Source organism: Hemibagrus wyckioides, linkage group LG05, assembly GCF_019097595.1.
Source record: "Hemibagrus wyckioides isolate EC202008001 linkage group LG05, SWU_Hwy_1.0, whole genome shotgun sequence".
NCBI lineage: Eukaryota > Metazoa > Chordata > Actinopteri > Siluriformes > Bagridae > Hemibagrus > Hemibagrus wyckioides.
This window is the reverse complement of record NC_080714.1, coordinates 13,482,415-13,506,861: the sequence shown is the minus strand read 5'-3', so window position 1 is coordinate 13,506,861 and position 24,447 is coordinate 13,482,415. Positions and strand designations below refer to the sequence as shown.

General features: G+C 37.8%; 2 protein-coding genes across 2 annotated transcripts in view; one reads left to right on the top strand and one right to left on the bottom strand.

Moving 5' to 3' along the window:
- Window positions 1-14,787, top strand: part of bicdl1 (BICD family like cargo adaptor 1) — a 42,799-nt gene extending 28,012 nt beyond the window's left edge. The window contains 5 exon segments of the mRNA XM_058389736.1: window positions 1,200-1,343; window positions 1,984-2,111; window positions 4,960-5,080; window positions 10,536-10,602; window positions 10,605-14,787. Of these exon segments, the coding sequence (XP_058245719.1) occupies window positions 1,200-1,343; window positions 1,984-2,111; window positions 4,960-5,080; window positions 10,536-10,602; window positions 10,605-10,705 (561 nt within the window). The 3' untranslated portion in view covers window positions 10,706-14,787.
- A 117-nt stretch (window positions 14,788-14,904) lies between these two features.
- On the bottom strand, window positions 14,905-24,447 carry rab35b (RAB35, member RAS oncogene family b). Its single transcript, XM_058389737.1, has 6 exons — window positions 23,971-24,447; window positions 21,563-21,613; window positions 21,318-21,441; window positions 20,508-20,632; window positions 20,193-20,317; window positions 14,905-18,986 (listed from the first exon to the last, which is right to left on the bottom strand). Exons 1-6 carry the CDS (start codon window positions 24,020-24,022, stop codon window positions 18,858-18,860), a joined length of 606 nt encoding a protein of 201 aa, XP_058245720.1. The 5' UTR covers window positions 24,023-24,447; the 3' UTR covers window positions 14,905-18,857.

The following is a 24,447-nucleotide window of genomic DNA, read 5'->3' as shown; positions in this document are numbered from 1 at the left end:
CATTAAATATGCCATACAAAATTAAAGTTAAAGTAAGTAGTCTTTTGCAAAAAACACACAAATCAATAGGTGAACAAATTATCCACAGTCTGGAGGTGAATTTAACAGATCAGTCAATCACTTAAAGAGCAAAAACAGACACAGATGGACACTATTTATAAATATCAGATGATAGATATAATCAAGTAAAGGAATATTGTTTATTTGGAAGAGCTACACTGAAAAGGGGGAATATGTTGATTTATTTATTTATTTTTTAAAAAGCTATAATGTGTCATTTACATAAAAATATGTAATGTAGGTTACATAACTGTAACCTAAATAATTTTGCAATGAAAGGTGATCTTATTGCTTACACTAAATTTTAATTAGATGAAACACCAATATAATCTACTATTTTCTATTATGTATAGTGTATTAAATCCATTGGTCAATTTAGGTCATATTAAAAAAGGTATCACAAGGATGTTGACATTATCTACCTTCAGTTTACTTTAACTGACTAATATTAAATAAAATGAATTTCATAATGTGAAGGATTGTAGTGTGTCATGTTGTGGACCTGCAGCCACAGGGTCCTGGGCTTGGGTGATGAGTGTGAAGTTTAATTTTGTTCCAGGGCTTTGGATATACATCAACTTATGTTGTCTGTTCAAAAACAAACTTTATTAATATAGAAGCAGTATACACATTTGAATAAAATAAATTCAATGTAACTTTTTTCAGTGTACAGAACAAGTATAAATTTGGAAAAGGTTCATTGAATTAACTCGATTCAAATGTGTACATCATTTCCACACAAATGAAATGTTTCTTCAAAATAAATTCATCTCTTAGGCTTGACTTATTGAAAAAAATCCAAAACTAAAGAGAGAGAGCTGAGCTGATCTCCATGTTTGTTTTTGTTTGTGTATGTGTGGGTCAGTGAATGAGAAAATGGTTAGTGCTGAATCTAATTCTCTTCCAATCATTATTACACTAAACTTGAACACAAGAAATAGTGCAGAGAAAAACTAAAACAAAAAAAAACTCAATTATTATAAAATAAACTCTTTGCAACTCTCCTGGCAATAAATAAATTATTTTAAACTAGTATACTGTAACAAGTTTTTTTTTAATTTGCTTTTTATTTTTATTGTGTAGCATTATTTAGGCACAATGAAATGTAAGAAATATTGTGTGTGTGTGTGTGGGATCAGGGATCACGTCACAGTGATGAGGATGCTTTGGAAGAGCAGGTGCGGAAACTGGGTGAGGAACTGCGAGAAATACGAGAGCTTTATAAACAGGAGCAAGAAAGAGTACGGAGCACTCAGGAAGACATGCTGCAACTCCATAATCAGGTACATATCAAATACACACACACACACTTACTGTTCCTGACTGCTTCTGCTCTTCTGACCTGCCTGATCCATCCTGAAGATACATGGGGTTGCTGTGGATAGAACCACTTGAAGACCATGGCAGTGTCTTTAAACTGATGTTGCCACAGTCGGCTTTGCACACAGGTCTCCGTCATTGAATGTTTAATGGCTTCAGCAGGAAGGAATTTTTGTTAAAACTATTTTTGTAAAATCAACTCAACTTGACTATATACAGTTGTAGAAAGGACATTATTTATAATCACACTCTCTGGTGTCACCCAGATGAGGATGGGTTACCATTTAAGTCTGGCTCCTCTCAATGCGTCTTCCCCATATTGTCTCAGGGAGTTTGTCCGTTCTATCAGTTCCCTGGCTTGCTCATTAGCAATAACTATGAATTAAAATTTTAAAATTTGTCATTTTTATTCTGAATTTTTATATTCCAGTAAAATTGCTTTGTGACAATACCCATTGTGTAAAAAAAATTGAATTGAGCTGTAAAAGAGAAGTATTGCAACATGGAAACAACTCTCAGTGTAGTTTGACATGCCTTAAAGCATGGACACTTTTAGGCTGATTATTCAGTTGATCTTGACTTCACTGTGATATTCCACCATAGATTGCACTACTTTCCATAGACGTGTGCTCATCACGGGAGGAAAACGAGAGACTAAAAGCATCAGAGATTCGAGAACCAAGTGAACTACTACAAAATGCTATCCGAGACAGAGATGATGCCATCACCAAGTAGGCCTTCATTCTGTAGGCTTCTTCATATTAAATAAATAATCCACAATGTTTAACTAATTGCTAATCACTTTAACTATAGAATACAGCATGTGCAAATCCTAGAAAGTGAACACAAGAAAACCTGTTTACTCAAAACTCAATGCAAGTCAAGGAGGAGAGTTAATATTTTTGTAAAACACTTTATAAAATATTTTTGTATGTTATGCAGAAATATTTAGGGAGTTATCCTTTTGTTTGCATTAAGAATCTTCTTCTTCTTCTTCTATAGACAAAAACTCTAGGTCATGCAGCCCTGAAACTTGCCCTAAGAGCTTTTTGCAATCTAGTCAAATATTCAAAAATTTGCTGCAAAAATTCTAAGTGGATTCTGAATCTCAAAAATTATTTCTAAAAATGATGTTAAAATGGTGAACATTATGGTCACCACATGCTAATTAATAATTGTGGGTTGTGGATTGGTTGCATGGATCTGCATAAATATCAAAGGCATTCTTAAATTTTGCTTCAGAGGATTTGTAAAATGTTAGGGGCATAGTCATACATATGGGAGTTCATGTAAGTGTTTTTACACAAGCCACAATTCTTTTTTTTTAACTTTATTATTTATAAAGCAAAAAAAAAGGCAAAAGACAAGTGTGGCTTAGGAAAACATTGAAAATGCACAGTCAGTATGATACAATAGAGTTTAACTGATGAAGAAAAACAAAAAAAGCTAGAACTAAGATTCGATCTATGTCCGACAATGAAACATGTTCCCTGACACATTACTTGAAAGGGCCCCAAGCTTTATTAAGCTGGCTAGATGAGCCTCTTATAGAATGTTTGATTTTCTCACACTTTAAGAAAAAGAGGACATCACGAATCCATTGTGTTGAAGTTGGAGGCCTTTGATCCTTCCACTCGTTTGGCTAACAGCATGATAAAAGCTATTCAATCAGACAGTATCTTTGTAAGATTATATGATACAGGAGTAATTCCAAAAATGGCTATCAATGGGCAAGGGTAAATCAATTTACCTAAAAAACAGAGACAGTTTCAAAAACACTGGACCAGAAGCCCCTAAGCTTTATACAGGACCAAAACGTGTGCATGAGAGGCTGGGATAAACCTACAGCGATCACAAGCAGGATCTATATGCTGAAAGTGCTTAGATAGTTTCAACTTTGTAAAACTCTGCACTACAGAAGTCCATGTCTTGCACAGACTAAAGACTTGTGTATTCTATGTAAGACTGATTGGGGCCAATGTTTTATAGTAAAGTGACGATATAATGCCTTTCCATCTTGTACAAGCCACAATTCTGATCAAGCTGAAATGTAACTATGCATTAATCTGTAAGCGGATTTCTGATGATAATTGGCTTAAATAAAAAATATGTTCGGATTATGCAATGAGCTTCCAGCAGGTGTTTGACAGGGCTGTCACTGAGCTATTTTGAGTCATAAACTATTTAGTCAAATAATTTATGGACACAACCATCAAACACATATGTGGTTCAATTCCCAAACTGTTACCACAAACTGAGAAGCACACAGAATGTCTTTGCATGGTTTAGCATTACAATTTACTGGAACTAAGACGCCCAGACATGTTCTGGGATGACAATGCCCCTGTGCACAAAGTGAGGCCAAGCCAATCAGAAGGCATTACAACTGAGCTACTATCACAAAACTAGTACAGTAAGTTGGCCTACACATTACACCTTCTGACTGATGATATAAAGTTGACCCTGACTTTTTCTGCCTTCCAGACCTGTTTAGCCCATTTAGATGTTCTACTACTGTGTGGTGCTTCCAATAGATAAGAACATGCTGCTGCTGAGGGTGATCTCACATGAATAGCCTTAAGATTGTGGTGAGATTTATGTGTGTGGGCCCAAGTTGAAAAACTAAAGATTACTGTGAATGGTCTCGCATCAAACCCCTAAAGATTTCAGTTCAAAAAACATTTTATACGCAGATGTCTTTCTTTCTTCAGGGGTTAATCTCACTTAGATACTGCAGACTTGCTGCTGTAATTATGAAGACTACACTTCTAATAATGAATACCATTTCAACATAATCAGTACTGTTTGATTTTATAGTATGCAGCTATGGAAGAATAATAACTTATAATCCCACTATTCAGTGTCACCTAGAAGAAAATGGGTTCATTATTGAGTCTAGTTCCTCTCTTGGTTTCTTCATGTTGTCTCAGAGACTATTTCCTTACCACTGTTGCTTCTGGTTTACTCACTAGGGATCTAAATATAAAACTACTACTCCACCTGGAGTTCTATGAAGCTGCTTTGTGACAGTCAATTCTTAAAAGCATTCAATAAGTAAATTAGAATTGAACTGGATTATGTTCTTCTATGGCCTGATTATTATTGTTCATACAAACCTGGTCAGAACTGGTCACTGGGCAAGAGTGGCTAAAAGTGCTGGAAACCCACAGATTATTTTCTCTCAACTCAAAATCAACTACCATTAGAAATATATTTCTAATAAATTTAAAAGTTATCATAAATTATAAGGTTTTAAGTAAACAGGTTTTTGGTTGTAATATCACTATACAGAGAAAAAAAAAGGCAGTGAAAATGAAAATAACTTTCATGTTATTAAGCATGTATGGCTTAAGTTGGGTAGAGATTGGAGAGTAACAGTGGTGCAAAGAGAATTGAAACAGAAAGAAACACTAGATTAATGCCCTGTAAATAGGGTTTGACAATGTAGAAACTCAATCTCTTGCAAATACATATTTTACTGAAGTCATGTGTTACCTTAATCATGACCTTTTTCTGTCAAGCATGCCATGTCCTATCATTTAACCTTTTTTCTCCACTCTCGCTCTATCTATACTTCAGAAAGAAAGCAGTGGAAATGGAGTTGGCGAAGTGTAAGGTAGACATTATGTCTCTGAACAGTCAGCTTCTTGATGCCATCCAGCAGAAGTGTAATCTGTCCCAGCAGTTAGAAGCCTGGCAGGTGGGTCAGGAATGCCACTAGCACACACTCCCTTACACATCAGGACACCATTTAAACATAGTTGGTGCTTTTTATACTGGTACAAGAGGTCTAGGGAGATTACTGTCATGAAAGAGTCCTGACACTAGCGCAAAGTGTAACACTAGCGCAGCCAGGAATCACAATGTGGGTGGGCCAGGAAAAAATGGGGTCGACCTAGCCTAAATAACCTAGCCTAAGTAACATCTCCAAACCTAACCTATCTCTCTCCCTCTGTACTTGTCCAGCAGTTCTGGGTTTCTGTAGAATTTTTCCCTGAACTTTGTCACCCTGGCCTTTGCTAAAGCTTTTTTTTTCTCACTTGCGGACTGTCTACAATGAAACAAATCAAAACATCAACATTTAGGAAATTTGAAATTAATATTAAATTCATAAGAGATATTTAAAGTTCTCTTTACCGCAACTGGCCTTAAATAGTTGCGGTGTATGAGAATGGTGTTGCAGAGGATGAGGTGCCTCAGGATGTTTTGCTAACAATAGAGAAGCCATGATGGCTTTACTAATTTTTTCTCAATGCATATAATAAGACCTCAATAAAGTACATTTTCATAAAAAAAATTGTAAATCTAAAAATTTTTGAAATGTAGAAAACTTCCTGTTTCGGTAATGAGAATCAAAAAGTCGTGTTAACATTCTGACAGTAGAAAATTTAACATTTAACTGGAAAGATATAAAAAGATGATCTTACCTGGTCACCATCTTGAAGTAACTGTCCCATGTGCTCCATCACTCATAATCAAACTTTATTTACATTCTGTATGTGTGTTTAAACAGTCCTCAAAAAGTGTTGTGGAGGATGAGAACATCAGGCATGGACACATCATTTTCCTACTTTTTTTCATTATTATTATACATGAATATTCAGTAAAAAAAAAAATTCTGTCATCTAGAATAATCTAGTAGAACATCCATTTATTTTTTTTCTGATTTTTTTTTCTAATTATGTTAATTTGTTTAAATAAAATCATAACACACATTCAGACACAGCCGGACGCGTTGCGGTAATGAGAATTTCAGCAGAAAATGCAGTAAAATAGTAAAATAATTCATTCTCATGTTGAAATTACACATTGCGCAAGGTAGAGAACAGTATTGTCTTTATTCTGATGCTTTTTTATATTACTAAATTACACATTTTATATTTAAAATCATTAGTGCCATGGGATTTCAGTGGTTTCGTGAGAATCACCCATATATATATATATATATATATATATATATATATATATATATATATATATATATGGGTGATTATATATATATTCACTATATTGCCAAAAGTATTTGCTCACCTGCCTTGACTCACATATGAACTTAAGTGACATCCCATTCCTAATCCACAGGGTTCAATATGACGTCGGTCCACCCTTTGCAGCTATAACAGCTTCAACTCTTCTGGGAAGGCTGTCCACAAGGTTTAGGAGTGTGTTTATGGGAATTTTTGACCATTCTTCCAGAAGCGCATTTGTGAGGTCACACACTGATGTTGGACGAGAAGGCCTGGCTCTCAGTCTCCGCTCTAATTCATCCCAAAGGTGTTCTATCGGGTTGAGGTCAGGACTCTGTGCAGGCCAGTCAAGTTCATCCACACCAGACTCTGTCATCCATGTCTTTATGGACCTTGCTTTATGCACTGGTGCACAGTCATGTTGGAAGAGGAAGGGGCCAGCTCCAAACTGTTCCCACAAAGTTGGGAGCATGGAATTGTCCAAAATGTCTTGGTATGCTGAAGCATTCAGAGTTCCTTTCACTGGAACTAAGGGGCCAAGCCCAGCTCCTGAAAAACAACCCCACACCATAATCCCCCCTCCACCAAACTTTACACTTGGCACAATGCAGTCAGACAAGTACCGTTCTCCTGGCAACCGCCAAACCCAGACTCGTCCATCAGATTGCCAGATGGAGAAGTGCGATTCGTCACTCCAGAGAACGCGTCTCCACTGCTCTAGAGTCCAGTGGCGGCGTGCTTTACACCACTGCATCCGACGCTTTGCATTGCACTTGGTGATGTATGGCTTGGATGCAGCTGCTCGGCCATGGAAACCCATTCCATGAAGCTCTCTGCGCACTGTTCTTGAGCTAATCTGAAGGCCACATGAAGTTTGGAGGTCTGTAGCGATTGACTCTGCAGAAAGTTGGCGACCTCTTCGCACTATGCGCCTCAGCATCCGCTGACCCCGCTCCGTCAGTTTACGTGGCCTACCACTTCGTGGCTGAGTTGCTGTCGTTCCCAAACACTTCCACGTTCTTATAATACAGCTGACAGTTGACTGTGGAATATTTAGGAGCGAGGAAATTTCACGACTGGATTTGTTGCACAGGTGGCATCCTATCACAGTTCCACGCTGGAATTCACTGAGCTCCTGAGAGCGACCCATTCTTTCACAAATGTTTGTAAAAACAGTCTGCATGCCTAGGTGCTTGATTTTATACACCTGTGGCCATGGAAGTGATTGGAACACCTGATTCTGATTATTTGGATGGGTGAGCGAATACTTTTGGCAATATACTGTACATATATATATATATATACATACACTATAAGTTAAGGATATTTGGCTCTTGGGTGAAATTTATGGAAAATGTAAAAAGTTCATGCTAGTAGTGGAAGTAGAAGCAGGCAATGGTGATTTCCTCATCTCGAAACATGCTGAGGCATGGCATTCCACTTCTTCAAATAGCGCTCTCCTTGACGTCTTCAACATCGTTGGCGGCCATCATTTCTGCTCAACATGAATCGACTTTCATCAAAGAACAGCACTGAGGCCCACTGGTCCCTCGTCCAGAGTAAATGCTCCCTGGCCTGGTGGTGTGGTCAGGTACCCTTGCAGGTTGTCTAGCACACAGACCACGCTGATGTAAACGGTTTTGAATGGTCTGACCTGACACTTGGGTGCCTCTCACCTCCCTTAAATGTGCCTGGATTTGAGTGGCATTCATCATCCGGTTCCACAGGGCACTGTTCACAATGAAGCGGTCATCAACGTGGGATGTGGCCAAAGGACGTCCACTTCTATGCCTTTCTGTGACTCTTCCAGTCTCTCTGTATTTCTTTCGCAACCTGCTGATGACACTCTGTGACACTCTAAGCTCAGTGGCCACTTCCCTCTGAGAACATCCTGTTTGAAGCTTTGCAATGGCAAGGTACCGTTGATCAATTGTTGGTCTCATGATGTGAAAATGTGAACAGCATGATGAAGAGGACTGTTTACATACCAATTCTAATTGAACCAGAAAATTTATTGGTCGATTCATGGATCAAACACCAGTTGTGAATTTTGCCGTTAAGCACCTTGTTAGAGAACAGCAAGTTATGCAAAAAGTACTGAAACACTGAACAGTTGGACATGTGCATTCAAAAGTGTACAGAAGGTCAAATTAAGTTCACCTGTAAAGGTTATAGTGCATTTTAGGTGCATCCTGAAATTTCTGAGTATCCTTAACTTTTTGTGAGTAGTGTATGTGTATATATATATTATATATATATTATATATACACTTTATTTTGCCAAATGTTTTGGGACACCCCTCCAAGTCATTGAATTCAGGTTTTGTTTTTCAGGGGTTGGGCTTGGCCCATTAGTTGATTTGAAAAGAACTCTTAATGCTTAAGCATACCAAGACATTTTGGACAATTTCATGCTCCGAACTTGTGGGAACAGTTTGGTGATGGCCGCTTCCTGTTCCAACATGACTGCGCACCAGTGCACAAAGCAAGGTTCATAAAGACATGGATGAGAGAGCTTGGTGTGGAGGAACTTGACTTTTCTGCTTGAGTCCTGACCTCAACCCGATAGAACACCTTTGGGATGAATTCTTTGGGAGACTCTGAGCCGTTCCAAAACTCAGATGTCTGCCTTTACTTGCATGAATTTAATATGAATTTGGCCTGCTCCTTGCAGCTATAACAGCTTCAACTCTTCTAGGAAGGCTTTCCACAAGGTTTAGGAGTGTGTTTAAAGGAATTTTTGACCATCCCACTAGAAGTGCATTTGTGAGGTCAGGCACTGATGCTGGAAGAGAAGGTCTGGCTCGCAGTCTCCGCTCTAATTCATCCCAAAGGTGTTCTGTCTGGTTGAGGTCAAGACTCCACACCAAACTCGCTTACCCATGTCTTTATGAAGCTTGCTTTGTGCACTGGTGCGCAGTGATGTTAGAACACGAAAGGGTTCCCACAAAGTTGGGAGCATGAAATTGTCCAAAATGTCTCAGCATGCTGAAGCATTAAGAGTTCCTTTCACAGGATCTAAGGGGCCAAGCCCAACCCCTGAAAAACAACACCTGAAATCAGTCATTTGGAGGGGTGTCCCAAAACCTTTGGCAATATAGTGTGTGTGTCTGTGTGTGTATATATATATCACTCCCCACGTGAATCAGTGAGCCTTAGCTGCCCATGACCCTACTGCCGGTTCACCACTGTTCCTTCCTTAGACCACTTTTGATAGATACTGACCACTGCAGACCGTGAACACCCCACAAGAGCTGCAGTTTTGGAGATGCTCTGATCCAGTCGTCTAACCATCACAATTTTGCCTTTGTCAAACTTGCTCAAATCCTTACACTTGCCCATTTTTGCTGCTTCTAAACACATCAACTTTGAAGACAAAATGTCGACTTGCTTGATCAGTGTGTGTATGTATGTGTGTATATATATATATATATATATATATATATATATATATATATATATATATATATATATATATATACTTTTTTGTTGTTGTTCGCTTGCTTGGTGTGTGTGTGTGTGTTCACTTACTTTCTCCTATCTGTGTAACTTCTAGCTTTCCCCTCTCTTTCTCATTGTCTGCAGTTTACCTAATATATCCCCACCCACTAACAGGTGTCATGATGAGGAGATAATAAGTGTCAGTGGTCATATATATGTATATATATATGTATATATATATATATATATATATATATATATATATATATATATATATGTATATATATATATATATATATATATATATATATATATATATATACACTTTCTCCTCTCTGTGTAACTAGCTTTCCTCTCTTTCTCCTTGTCTGCAGTTTGCCTCCTCAGGGCTGTTCACTGTGTGGCTCTTGTGGTTTCTGATCTAGTGGCCTTTCTCAGCCTCCAAACAAATTATCTCTCCCTCTGTGGTAGTCCCTACCTGCTTTAGAGGTGAGCTTTTGTATGTCTATTGAATAGATATCCAAAGTCACACTCACATTTATCCAATTCTTAATTCTTCAAACATTTACAGTATTTCCAGCTATTTTCAGTTTCCCCTATACCATTCATAATTATCTTATGAACTTTTCTTTTCTTTTGTTTATTATCTTTTATTGCACATATCTTTTAACATTCTTTTTGTTTCTTTATACACCAGTACAAATGTAATGGTAACCTTAAGTTCTTTTCTCTCTGTCATCTCTCCCAGGATGATATGTTCAGAGTGATAAATCAGCAGTTGATGGATACGTATCAGGGGAAATGGAGGGACTCTCCAAACTCCAAAGTAGTACTTATAGCTTCTCCAGAGCCTCTTGCAGGCAAGCATCTGGCCTCTTCGATGGTGATAAGCGCCTCTTCTCATTTTTTAAGAACTGAATCTGTCTAGGTGAAAAGAGAAAAGATGAAGATATATGCTAAAAATGTAAATAGGCAAAGTCATACCATGATCAACACAGCCAAAGACTAAGAGGGCAAAGTTAATGATCAATAATTTTACAAAATTTTGTTCTAAAATCCTGGAGTTATTTTTGCACTTTGTCCTTAGCACTCCTCTCCTTCAAATATTCCTAGATACAGCACAAGACATTTAGTAGAAAAACGTGCATAAATGTCTTTGTTTTTTTCCAGCTTCAATGGGATATTTGGAGGATTAACACATTAAAATAATATTGAGGCCAACTTCCCCTTCTCAAATATTCTACTCACCCCACTGCCAAAGTGTTTCAACAGAAATGTCAGATTTAGCTCCATCAAACTGATGGATTCTTTTGGCCTTTAACTCAGGATAAGCTAAACTCTGTAAGCTTCTCATTGATTTGAAGTGAGGCTGCAGGTTGTAGTTTGTGAATTAGCTTCAATCACTGCTGCATTTGTAAAGATGTTTCAGAGGTCTTTTTAGTCACCTGTTGAATCATTATAAGGTGATTCAACAAGTGCTAAAAGCTATTGCTTTGATTAAAAGGAAATATGTTATTTACAAGGATCAGTTAACATTTAAAATGAAATACAGTAGTTGGCATGCTCATTTTTAACTTAACTGCACAACTTAAATCTTTCATTACTTTACATCACTAATTCAGAAGACTACAAACTGGCTGAGAAGAATGATAAAAAAAAATGTGCTCCTACATTTGAGGATTTTTTTCCAGAGTGTCTTCAAGGGTATGAGATCTAGTTTTCTAGATATTGAATAGCCACACTTAAATGATTGAGTTGCAGGTGAACTAATCATAAACAATGTGTACTGCCCCAGCACCTGAATGTGTACACACATCATAGAAACATAAGGGCCATTATAGGTTTGGGTTATGGGCTTGCAATGGATGTGGTGGTTACACAAATTTAGGGCGTTGAATTAAGTCACCTTCCCATGGGCCTGAAAACAGCCATGTGGAGGTGAGGAAATGAGGGTTGTTTGTTTGTTTGTTTGGTGAATGTGCCATTTGGGGCCCATTTTGAGTAAAGCTATGCAGATGTCTTTTATTTTTCACTTAAGAACAGAAAGTTGAAGGTTTGGAGAAACCCAAAGAATGACTTTTTATATCAATAGGTTTAAAAATATAAGGAAAAAAATAGAATTGATATATTTGTAAATGTATAATTTTGAATGATAAAAATATTTTCTAGAGCAATCAAAGTTTTTATTTGTCTGTAAGCGAGTTTGTGATCTGTTGTTTGTGAGTAAATTCCTTGATGAGAATTTCATTGTCATAGCATGAAGGGGTCTTCGCTTTACTCTCTGCTTTCCAATACTTTCTCTAACATGGTGAGAGGGAAATGGTGAATGAAATGGGTGGCATATATTTTATTTTATATTTTATTTTAAGTGAAATTTCCCAGGATACATAGTCAACAAGAACAGGATAACTTGACCAGAATACATTGCAAACTAATCTGTTTTTAAAAATGGCAAAAAGAGTAAAAAAAATTTTATTAAACAAACAAATTAATGAATAACAGTTTTGGGGTAAAAAAATAAACTTGTTTTAAAACACAAGCAGCTGAGAAGAGGTGGTTAAGCCTTTAGAAACAGAAACTAATGAGATCATAGTCATGCTGGTGAATGAAAATAGCACAATACTATGTGTACTATGAATTTTCAGCAGCCTTAGCATGCCAACATGCAGTTCACAAATTGCCAAGGAAATCACTGCCAATGGCAGAAGCATTCCAACTTATACACCCCACTTGCTGCAAGTGGTCACTTTTGTGATAAAATTGAGTAGAGTTGGCATACAGAACATGGCACTGGGGTATATACAGCCTCTGACATGCTCATGCTGTTAACATACAAAACATTTGCATTAATTTGCTAGCCTGAATCCCAAATGTCTCCCTACATAAATGCAAGTGCAGAGGTACTGGCTTTTTACATCCAATATAACACACTATTGTACAAAAGGGAGTCATTTTACGCTTGCAGAGTTACCGAACCAGACAGTAGAGTGTGAACCTCTCCATGTTAATCTGTCTTCATTTGTTATTTATTCATAGTTTTCTTTCCTTCAATATTCTGTAAATGTCAATCATATGATTCTCATTTAAACTGTTTTTAAAAAGTCTTTTTGGTGTCTTGAATCCTTTAATTAATGCATAATTGTGTATGTTTCAAGACCTTTTCTCACATACCATACACACACATATATACACTGATCAGCCATAACATTATGACCACCGGCCTAATATTGTGTTCGTCCACCTTTTGCTGCCAAAGCAGCCCTGACCCATCGAGGTATGGACTCCACTAGATTCCTGAAGGTGTGCTGTGGTATCTGGCACCAAGATGTTAGCAGCAGATCTTTTAAGTCCCTCAAGTTGCGAGGTGGGGCTTCCATGGATCGGACTTGTTTGTTCAGCACATCCAACAGATCTGAGTCAGAATCGGAAAGATCTTTGTTGCCAAGTTTGTTTGCGCATATGAGGAATTTGTTTTAGTGTCACAAGCTCCAGCAGGATAAGTACTCAAATGGGATAAGAAATAGAAATACACATATTTAAATAGAAAATAAAATAAATTGTACGAACAGAATAGAATAGAATAAGATGAGATATAGGGATGTAGGGTGGTAACAAATAAATATAAGGTTATTGCACATATTTTTATTGCACAATTGGGGGGGACATTTATCTGTTCATAATGTAGATTGCTTGGGGGAAGAAACTGTTCTTGTGCCTGGCTGTCCTAGTATTTGGTGCTCTATAGCACTGGCCAGATGGCAAAAGTTCAAACAGTAGATGGTTTGGATGTGAGGGGTCCAGAGTAATTTTCTGAGCTCTTTCCTCACTCTGGATGAATACAGTTCTTGAAGGGTGGGCAGGGGAGCACCAATAATCCTTTCAGCAGTCCGAACTGTTCTATGTAGTCTTCTGATGTCTGATTTTTGTAGCTAAGCCAAACCAGACAGTTATAGAAGTGCACAGAACAGACTTAATGACGGCTGAGTAGAACTGTTTTAGCAGCTCCTGTGGCAGGTTGTGTGAGTCAATGTGAGTGTCCCAACTTAGGTCCTGAGAGATGGTGGTGCCCAGGAACCTGAATGACTCCACTGTTGTCACAGTGCTGTTCATGATGGTGAGTGGGGGGAGTGCAGGGGTGTTCCTCCTGAAGTCCACTATCATCTCCACTGTTTTGAGTGTGTTGAGCTCCAGCTTGTTAAGACTACACCAGACAGCCTGCTGCTCTTGTCAGCCTCTTGTCTGTAAGCAGACTCATCAATGTCCTGGATGATGATGGCTGATGACTGTAGTGTCATCCGCAAACTTCAGTAGCTTGACAGATGGATCAGTACCTCTACTGCAGTCATTGGTTTAAAGGGAGAAGAGCAGTGGAGAGAGGATGCAGCCCTGTGGGGCACCAGTGTTGGTGGTACAGCTGTTTGACGTTTATTTCCCCAGTTTCACTAGCTGTTGCCTATCTGTCAGAAAGCTGGTGATCCACTGACAGATAGAGCTAGGAACAGAGAGCTGGGTTAGGTTGGTCCAGAGGAGTGTTAGGATGATGGTGTTGAAGGCCGAACTGAAGTCCACGAACAGGGGCCTCACATAAGTCCCTGTTTTATCCAGTCATTAAGTCCTGTTATCTTGGGTTTCTTTGGGACGGGGATGATGGTGGAACATTTGAAGCAGGCAGGGACTTCGCACAGCTCCAGTGCTCTATTGAAGATCTGTGAAAAGATGAAGGCCAGCTGATCAACACAGGTTTTCATACAGGCTGGTGTGACATTGGATTGAGATCTGGGAAATTTGGAGGCGAAGCCAACACCTCAAACTGGTTGTTGTGATCATCAAACCATTCCTGAACAATTTTTGCTTTGTGGCACAGCGCATTATACTACTAATAGAGGCCACAGCCATCAGGGAATGCCAGTTCCATGAAAGGGTGTACATGGTCTGCAACATTGCTTAGGTAGGTGGTATGTAACATCTGCATGGATGGCAGGACCCAAGGTTTCCCAGCAGAAAGCAAACAAACTTAAAATCAAACTGTTAGTAATGCACTGTAAATAGCCATTTATCAGGTGATTATGTATCATTACTGTTAAGATAAAATATTGAAAATGTTACTGTTAAAGTCAACTGTGCATGCAATAAATTACTATGAGAACTATGAATCAGTGAATTTGAGTTCAATGTGGGTTTATTATCAGTAATGAAGGTAATAATTAAAAAAAAACACTGGAAAGTTGTCTAATCACAGGCCAGTGACACTATTTGAAAAGAAATTTTGCTCTCCTTTTTTCTGGCTTGCAATGAGCTTCTGGTTAAAGTCAGTCATCTCAGTCACTGGACTCTTTTCCATTGACAGCATGGCCAATGCATTCAGCCTCTCCTGGGTAATTATATTTCTAAGAAAAGTTTTCATTCTCTTCTGAAAGGGTATTCTTGTAAAGATAGAACCGAATTTTCTTTCATCTCAAGATATTTCACTTGCTTCCACATCAATCAGTACCTCTCCATTAACTGACAATCTGCTGAGTGGTAATAAGACTCGTTGAGAATGGTCCAATCACGTGAGGCCAAATAATGTAAAAACAATACTGATCTATATATATATATACTCAAAAAAAATGAAACATTTGAAATAGATGATTGGCACATGGGAATGAAATGAGTCACTTGCAGTACACATTACATGGCCACATGACCTTTTACAAAGTAGTCTATGGCAATTATATGATCAGGAAACACAAAAACACAAAAGCTTGAATGCACAAATGTAAAACAAATGAAATGTAAAGTAATGAAGAACAAACAGTATTACTGCTGTTTTCATACATTTTGACATATACACTCCCCCCGTTATTGAAATGACAAGGCAAATTTGACAGGGTGTATTTGCTACAACTTGAAGACATTTGGATATGAGCTCAGAAGAAGAATGAGATGATAGATCAGAATTTCTGCTTTCATTTTCTGATATTTACATTTAGATGTACTGTCAGGAGGCATGAAGCAGTTATCACCATTATTTAGCATTCCGTTGCTGCTGTGTTCATAATGCACGATGGATCGGCGACAGGAGGTTTCACACTGCATGACTTCACAATAGGAAGAATCGCCGACAGCTCTGTCTGGTCCACAGACTACGTTTCACAACCGGACATATGCGAGAAATTATAAGAAAATAACGCAAGATCACATGTGAGATCAGAGTTCTCGTGCGAGACTGGAAATGTTACCCCACAAAAAGTTTCAGGAGCCAAATGGTCAGTGCGCTGATTTGCAGCGAAAGGGCGAAAAAGAAAAAAAGATTATGAAGAAGGAAATGGCTGGGTAGCCGCGGGGAACAAAGATTGTGCGTTCTGCAAATGAATATTTTTGGAATGTGCTGCCGCTGATGCGGCTGGTCAAGCAAATGTTTCTGCTTTATTTCTGTTTGATGAACATAACGATAAGCACAGCATGAGCACGGCGGCCAGACCACACACACACGCGCGCGCATCTGACAGACGCGCCGCAAGACCATTATCAAATCAGCAGGACAGTCATCGGCCATATAAACCACATGAAATGAACAACAATGACTATACAACTACATAGTAGGAAAATGTAGATTGGCTTACTTTTACACTGGTGTGTAGGGGAGGTACACGCTGGAGAATAAAGTGCTGCTGGTGATGGAGTAAAAGGTGAATGAACACTAGCAGGGCTCCTTACTACTCGAGCTTGATGGCTCCTGAACATCGGAATTATCTTTCTCCTCCGGCTGCACACAACGTCTTTTTGACACAAACTTTAGTAAGTTGCTCTGTTTCATTTTAGTTTAATGTGCAACTAAACTTCGGTGACCCTCTGTGAAATCTGCTTGGTGTGGAGGGAGAGGGGCGGCATGAGCGTAGAGCCGTTTCATTCTTCCTCGTAGCCGTAGGGCGCTCTCACGCAGAAAGTACCAAAATTGATAGATGTAACGTATGACGTGCCAAAAAAAACTAATAGGGACAAAGGCATGTGTAAAGACATCCAGCAATCGCTGTAGTCAAAGCAGTCTGTTCTGTTGTAAGCAATTGATCTGGGCCCACCCATAGCTACGCGACTGGCATCGGCAACGCATCGGCGATTCTCTCGTCTTTGGTCATTCACACTGCGTGACTGTCACTCGCGTGCACGAACTCCAATTTGCCTCCGATTTCGGGCAATTGAAGGCGACTTCGCAAAATCTGTTGGCGACTGAAAATCATGGCTAAAATCGTGCAGTGTGAACTCGGCGTTAGTGTTCCAATATTTTTTGTCACCCGAAAATGGGGTAGTTTGACACCAAATGTGTTATAGTCTTAAAACACACCAATGTAATTATCAGGAAATTAAAATTATGATGTTATCTCTTATTCATCTTTTGATTGATTATGTCTTCAGTATAAAGCAACACAAAAATCAGCTGTTCCCGAAATTTCACAGTGTAGTTAGGCCATTTTCTACGCCTTTAGAACTTTAGAATAAATAATGCTTACATGTAAAAGTGTGCTTTTGAAAGTGTTACACTTTTATATGATCCAAACTTCTTATTTATCAGCACACAGTGAATGTGGAATGCACTTGGATATAATGAAATTAAAATACAGGTAAACATGCTAATACTCAAAAGACAAGGAAAAGAAGGTAGCTTGGCAATGGAAAACATTAGTAACACGGATTTAAAGATTAAGGCAAAAAAAAAAACCGATGTGCCAAATGTTTATCCACTTAAATTATTTTTAATTCATAAGAGGGAGGAGATGCAGTATATTTTCTTTACTCCAGTGTACAGCAGAACCACATGACACTGAAAGTGTTTCCTAACTGATTAAACGTTTTTCAAATTCAAATGTTTTTACAGATACATAATGGATAAAAGTCAGACAGATGTGTAGCTATGATTCCTCTACATGGTTTAATGGGTCATTGCATGGTGCTTATGGGACATCAAACCAACCTGCTGTTAATACAGTGATGATTCTGAGCATTTAGTTCTAATTATAGTGGATTAAAGTTAATAGGTTTTGAAGACAAGGCATTCAGCTGTAAATACATACTTTGTCCAAAATTAAATACTTAAATATTTTTAATACTTTTACTCTTTCCTTTACCTTTTACCTCATGAAAACTATTCTTGTGGCATTTAAACTAATGTTGGTGCCTTTATATTTAACTTGAATTCCACCAATTGCATATATGTAAATGCAATAAGAATGCACAGCATCACACCTTGACACAATGCACACATACAGAATGTCCATTTTGGGAAAAGGTGAGTTATAACACTAAACACAGCAAACAATGGCAGATGAGGTGAGTATCCTCTGTGATGAAGGTTCACCCCAAATACAGGTCTTCCAATTTGGCAGTCCCAAGTGCTTTAGCATGGCAACATTCCAGAACGACACCATGGTACTGATTAAGATCATGGCAGAAAATGTTCTTTCCACTGTTTTCCTGCAAATGTTTGGCAAATAGTAAGGTGAGCTTATGTTGTAGGTAACAGAAAAAACACTGGAGATGCAATTGGCAAAAAAGACCATGAGAAGCTTGTAATGCCATTGTCACTGGATATGCAAGTTAAAGTGATTCTTTGTTTTTGCCAGTCACTAAAGTGAAAATTCATAAGTTGTTGGCATCCAAGATTTCATGTTCGTAGAAAAACTACTTTCTTTCTCTTCTAGAAAATAAATCTATTCCATCAAACAAAAAAAAAGAAAACACATTCCTGATATGAAGACCCAAAGAGAAACAAAAAGATAAAACAGGCGTGATGGTAAGAGAAACTCGATACATATAAAAATCTGCAGTGTGGTGAGAATGTCAGTTTGCAGGTCCTTCAAGAAAGAAGGAGGATATTTTATTAAATACCACATCTATTGAATTCCCACTTAAAAATTCTGTAATTCTAAAATCTGTACATTTTCTTTAAAAAGTCTTCATGATTTATGTCCAAAAGGGACATGTTTTTCATTTTTATTATCTTTATTTAGCTTTCTCTGCTCTTAATTTAGGTGATTAAAGTCTTTCTCTATAGGGATTCTGCAGCGAGTGTTGCATTCAGGTCTGAGGTCCACTAGCAACACTTTTTCTTTCGTTTGCTGTTCTTGCTGAGCTTAATAACATCATTCTGTTGCAGCTGTTGCTGCTTGGCCACAGATTCCTTCTTTGCACGTAACACCAGCTCTGTGATGCAGTTAAACATCTATGTATGGAGACAAAAAGAGCATGTGCACACAACCAGTTAGTTCACTGTGTTGTTCCTGCCACACAGCTTAGAAATGACTGTTATATGATTTATTACTGGCATAACAACTGGCAAAAATATGCATTCTGACCATTACTGCACACAAATTTTTCAGTTGCTCAACACACAGCCTGGCCATAAGTTACACACACTAACTGTCTTTTGCTTTGATTATAACATACATTCACTGTGGCATCCTTTTAATAATGTTATCTTGTGTCACAACAATTATTTCTGTCCAGTTTTGCATTAATTGATGAAGAAACCTGTTCATGCAGTATATTCAAGTGGTCAGCTGACCTCATTTTTTGGGCAAATGATGTTGCTGAACCCAGACCTGACAAACTGAAGCAACCCCATATCATAACACTGCCCCCATAGGCTTGTACAGTGGGCACTATCCACAATAGGTGCATTATTTCATCCACCTCTTTTCTTACCCTGATACACCCATCACTCTGGAATAGGGTAAATCTGGACTCATCAGACCACATGAGCTTTTTCCAGAGTCCAATCTTTACGCTCCCTAGTAAACTGAAGACTTTTATCCAATTACCTTTGCACTGTGCATGTGGAAATGCTCTTATTTTCACTATTTAAAAGTGCAGCGAGTTCTACTGTTGTTTTTTACAATTTGATTTAACCAATCATTAAATTTTTTTCTGATCACATTTCTTTCTCGAAGATAAAGAAGCCTTACAGGTTATAAAAATGCAATGGACAGTTCTTAACCCAATTTTAGTAGTTTCCTCAATCTCCTTAGTTGTTTTCTTTGCTTGATGCAGGCCAACTTGATCCTTCTTAAACAGAGTATCATCTTTTCCACAATCACAGGATATGTCTTCCAACATTGTTGTTAAATAAATGAGAGGCTAACTCATTGATTCAGTTAGGGTTCATAGTTAACTTCATAATTTAATAATTAAAATAATTGAACTCCAGATGGTGACTTTTTGGCAAGCAGTGTATGTACAGTATTCTATATAATTATAAAAGCTCTAAAACAATCTATAAACAAACCCATTTAAAAGCTTCTTTGCATAACAATGAAGGGTTCTGAACCAGACTGCTGCTCTTCCTGAACATGCTGTGTTTTCCTATAGTACTCTGATGGTTTTATTGGGCTTTAAAATACACCATAATCCCTAAAGCCAAAGCACTTACCTCCTCCACATTAATGTTCTCTTTTGCACTGGTCTCAAACAGACGTATGGTCATCTGCTCTGCAAACTTTTGTGCATCATTTGTCTCAACAACTTTAGAGTTTGGGTCGTCATTTTTATTACCCACTAAAAACAAGAAGCAACAAATGCAGCTTAGGAAGCAAGCTTTTGATATGCATAAGTCATGCTAGTGTTCTATGTTACAGCAGGTCTGGCACTGACCAAAAGAAACTAAACATGTATTTCTATAGAAATACATGAATTTTAATATTTCTTATAATTATTTAATAAGTATATTTTGTTGGTGTAACTTTACCTAATATTCGACATACATCATCACAATTCTGATTAATTTCATGTAGCCACCGTTTAACATTGACAAAAGATTCAGCACTGGTGACATCGTACACGACTATGACCCCATGGGTTCCTCTGTAATACCTGGGATTAAACGAGAGAGAGAACGAGAGTGAGAGAGAGAGATTAATCAGTGTCATTGGGATTAACATCAGCTCTACTTAATTTCTCTAACACAACCCTGACAAAGAAAACACTTTTCCTGAAGAAGAAAGAAGGGCTTTTTATATTCACTTATATCACCATCAAAACAGGCACTTCAGATGGTCAATGACCCAAAGTATAGTCCAAAAAGCAAAACTAGAAACAAAAAAAAAAAACTAATAGGAATCATACAGCATTTACCACTCTCATGTTATTGTTGTTAAATGTTATTAAATATTTTATTGCCATATTAATGAGTAAAAAAATATTTTCACTTTTGTTTTTCAGGGTTTACCCTAATCAACTGTCAATAGACACAGCAAATGAGGAATTTTGGCACCATTTCATTCATCGAGTGCAAATGCTGCAGACCAGAGAGTCTGAAAAAAAGTAGTATTTATTTATTTATACTATTTTTAAATAGTATTGTTTCTATTGTGTTGATCAACCACAGAAGGCAAAGTAAAATCCTAATATCAAAAAACCTCACTGCAATACCACATATGAATTCTATTTTTTTAGGGTCTTAGAGACAGACAATTTTAAATTTAATCCCATAATTAAGTAAAGCAGGCCTCAGTTTTATATGATATCAAACATCACTGTGCTGGTTGTCGTTACTCACGTGGAGGTGATGGTTCTGAAACGCTCTTGGCCTGCTGTGTCCCAGATTTGTAGCTTCACCTTCTCACCATTGATCTCTACTGTTCGGATCTTGAAATCAACTCCAATAGTGGTAATATAGCTACCTGCACAGCACAACACTCAACTTTAAAGAGGAAAAACCTCAAGCATTGGCTGTAAGCCATTTTACTAATCAATCTGAATAAAATATAATATTAAACTGACTAACATGAAGTACACCGGTACCTGAAAATGTGTTGTCTGCAAAGCGCAGTAGAAGACTGCTTTTCCCCACACCTGTGGCAAAAAAAAAGTAGTTGTTTTAAAAATTGAGATATCAACTAACCAACAGAGGAGACTTCAATTCATAGCCCGTATTGACACCTAGGTACAGAATAAAATGAGCAGGTATCATGATTAACATTTGTCAAGGTTAAACTTGTTCATTTTTTCTAGTTAGGAAACCTTTGACTAGCAATCAAGAACTAGATAGTTTAACTTTACAACACTACTAAGCTACACTGCTATTCTTATTTATTTATTTTTATTTAAACTTTATATCTGTACACTTTGTACAGGTTTAACAGATAGCAACCTACATGTTGATGTATACACACATCAGAAAATAAGTTAAATCAAATGTAATAAAATGTATAATGTGAAGGATATCAGTATTGGTCCATAAGTGAACCAGGCAAAGCCTCTACAGCCAGATGCTTGTTTCCAAATCATTTAAAATCTCTTTAAAAAAAATCCAATGAGATCAGCTCCTTAGGTTTCAGCTCATTATTAATTGCAGTAAATCATAAAATTTGAAAGAAAGTTTGGATATCGAGTCCAAACCCTACAGTAAGTAACCTATGAAGATCTCTGGTCAGAGGCTACATCTCAAATGAAAACGATTTCTCTGGTGAAAACTGGGGCTTATTTGCCATATTTTTTTCATTTTCTAACAATGGATAAAATAATGATAGTCCATTGGCTGTTCTAGGTTTGAGTTTTTAAATAACAAATCCATAATACTTTCACTTCTCCTTAATCTTCATGATGCTATATGTTTTTTAAAAGCTTGAGTCAGGAACATGTGTGTGTGTGTATATATGTATATTATATAGCTTGTTGTCTGTCTTCTGTATAGTGTTTCTTGTATAGCTATAGTCAAGCAAAGAACAGCAGATATCTATTATAAACATGTATTGATATAATGATAAACACTAAAAAGGTACTAATTACTAACACCACAAAGTACCCATTTTTCCAGGCCAACTCACCAACCTATTCTATAACAGAGGACCAAAACGTTAGGGCACTTTCATCAGGTTGGATCTCATCTAAGGCCTAAATAATAGGCTACACTGGGTATGCATTTGCTGGGGCACACTGGGCTTGTCTATGAGTATAGAAGTGTACGCAGAGGGTGTCTGCTCACTATTCTGGACCCAGTGTGTAGATGGGCCAGAGCCAAAAGCAATGTAAGAACAGCAGTGTCACAAACCAAATGTGACCCAATGATAGATTCACAAGTTGAATATGCAATAAAATAATGCATTTGTGCATTGATGATACAGTTGTCACCACTGAGCTTTCTTGAATATGCTTGAATGAATGGTTCTTGCAAACCAAGGAAATCAGCTGAACTGGCAACCACAAAAATCAACAGTTGCCAGGGTTAACAGCCACAAAGAAGAAAACACTAACATAGCTCTTAATACACATTGTCAAGAAGGTTAGTCTGAATATATTGTCATTTAGAAAAAACAGGCACAGCCTGTATTATACTTAGTTCGTACTACACTATAACATGCACACCAATGGCTTTAAAAAAAAACCCACAAGTACAGTTCTACTGATCAAGTGTCAATTCAATTCTGTTTTATTTGTATTGCACGTTTAACAATTGGCATTGTCTCAAAGCAGCTTTACAGGATTATGTTAAACTTACCAGTGTAAATTTTAATTAACCTAATCAGCTGCATATGACACTTATTAGATGGAAGGACATTGTAAGGTTGGAAGATTTATAAATCTTTGGCATGGATTAACAGAAATCCTCATCTAAACACACGAGATAGATGAACATGCAATTAAAGCACACCAACCCGCTAACAGACATGATCAAGTGTTGGAGAAGATAAAGGTCTTTCCTGCACGTCTCCAAAGGTTCTGTTCTAGAGGACAAGACTTCCAACAAGCAGTTATTCTTTTAGACGCCAAACCATACATCTGTGAGGAAACAGATACGAGTCTATTTGTTTGTGTTGGTGCTGTGATTAATCATCTTACACTGTATTCTTTACACTGCCTCTGGTTCTATTACTATTTTCCAAACAAGAACATGGTTAGTTGTGTTATTTTGCTATTTTAAAATTAATGATGTTGGTAGGCAACTGTATGAAAGTATAATTTGAGAGGAAGCTTTAACTAACACATCCGGCCTGGCTGGCTGATATGCCCAATCCTGTAAAAAAGCTTCAGGCTTGTACAACGAAAATACTAAAGCAAAGATTAATTAAAAGCTGTTTAGTGATCAACACTCGTATTTCCACAGCGATTCCCGCGTTGCGTTACATGATCCTCAATTATGCAAATGATCAGGTTAACGTGAGCCCGCAGTCAAGGCCTACTTCCCGTTGTACATCAGCGGCGTTGCTTACCACTGTCGCCGATAATGAGCAGTTTGAAGAGGTAATCGTAGTCCCTGGCCATGCCGGTAAAGTCGGCTAAACTCGCCGCGCCTGCGCTGTCGTTTTACGCCTCCTGTCCCGACTCATGAACCGAATCCACGTGGAAAATAAATAAATAAATGAATAAATAAATAAAATAAAATAATTAATTCGGCAGAATAAGTCGGTAAAGAATTGAAAATGTCGATTATCTTTCCAAAAAGCGGGCGTCTTTTTTCGGCGGGGTTCAGCTCTACACGTAAGGCGGAAACTCGGGTTCCTCTCCAAATTCAATGCTAAACTACTAGCCTGTGCTGGCTAACGCTTCCCAATGTGTTCCCGAGTAACAAATAGTTGACGTTGAAAAAAGTTAACCCATTAAGCTTAAACTCGCATGCGCGGTAGTTCCATGGAATCTCGCACAAATTCGCATAAAGAACCTCTCGCGATGTGCAGCGGAGCGGAGCA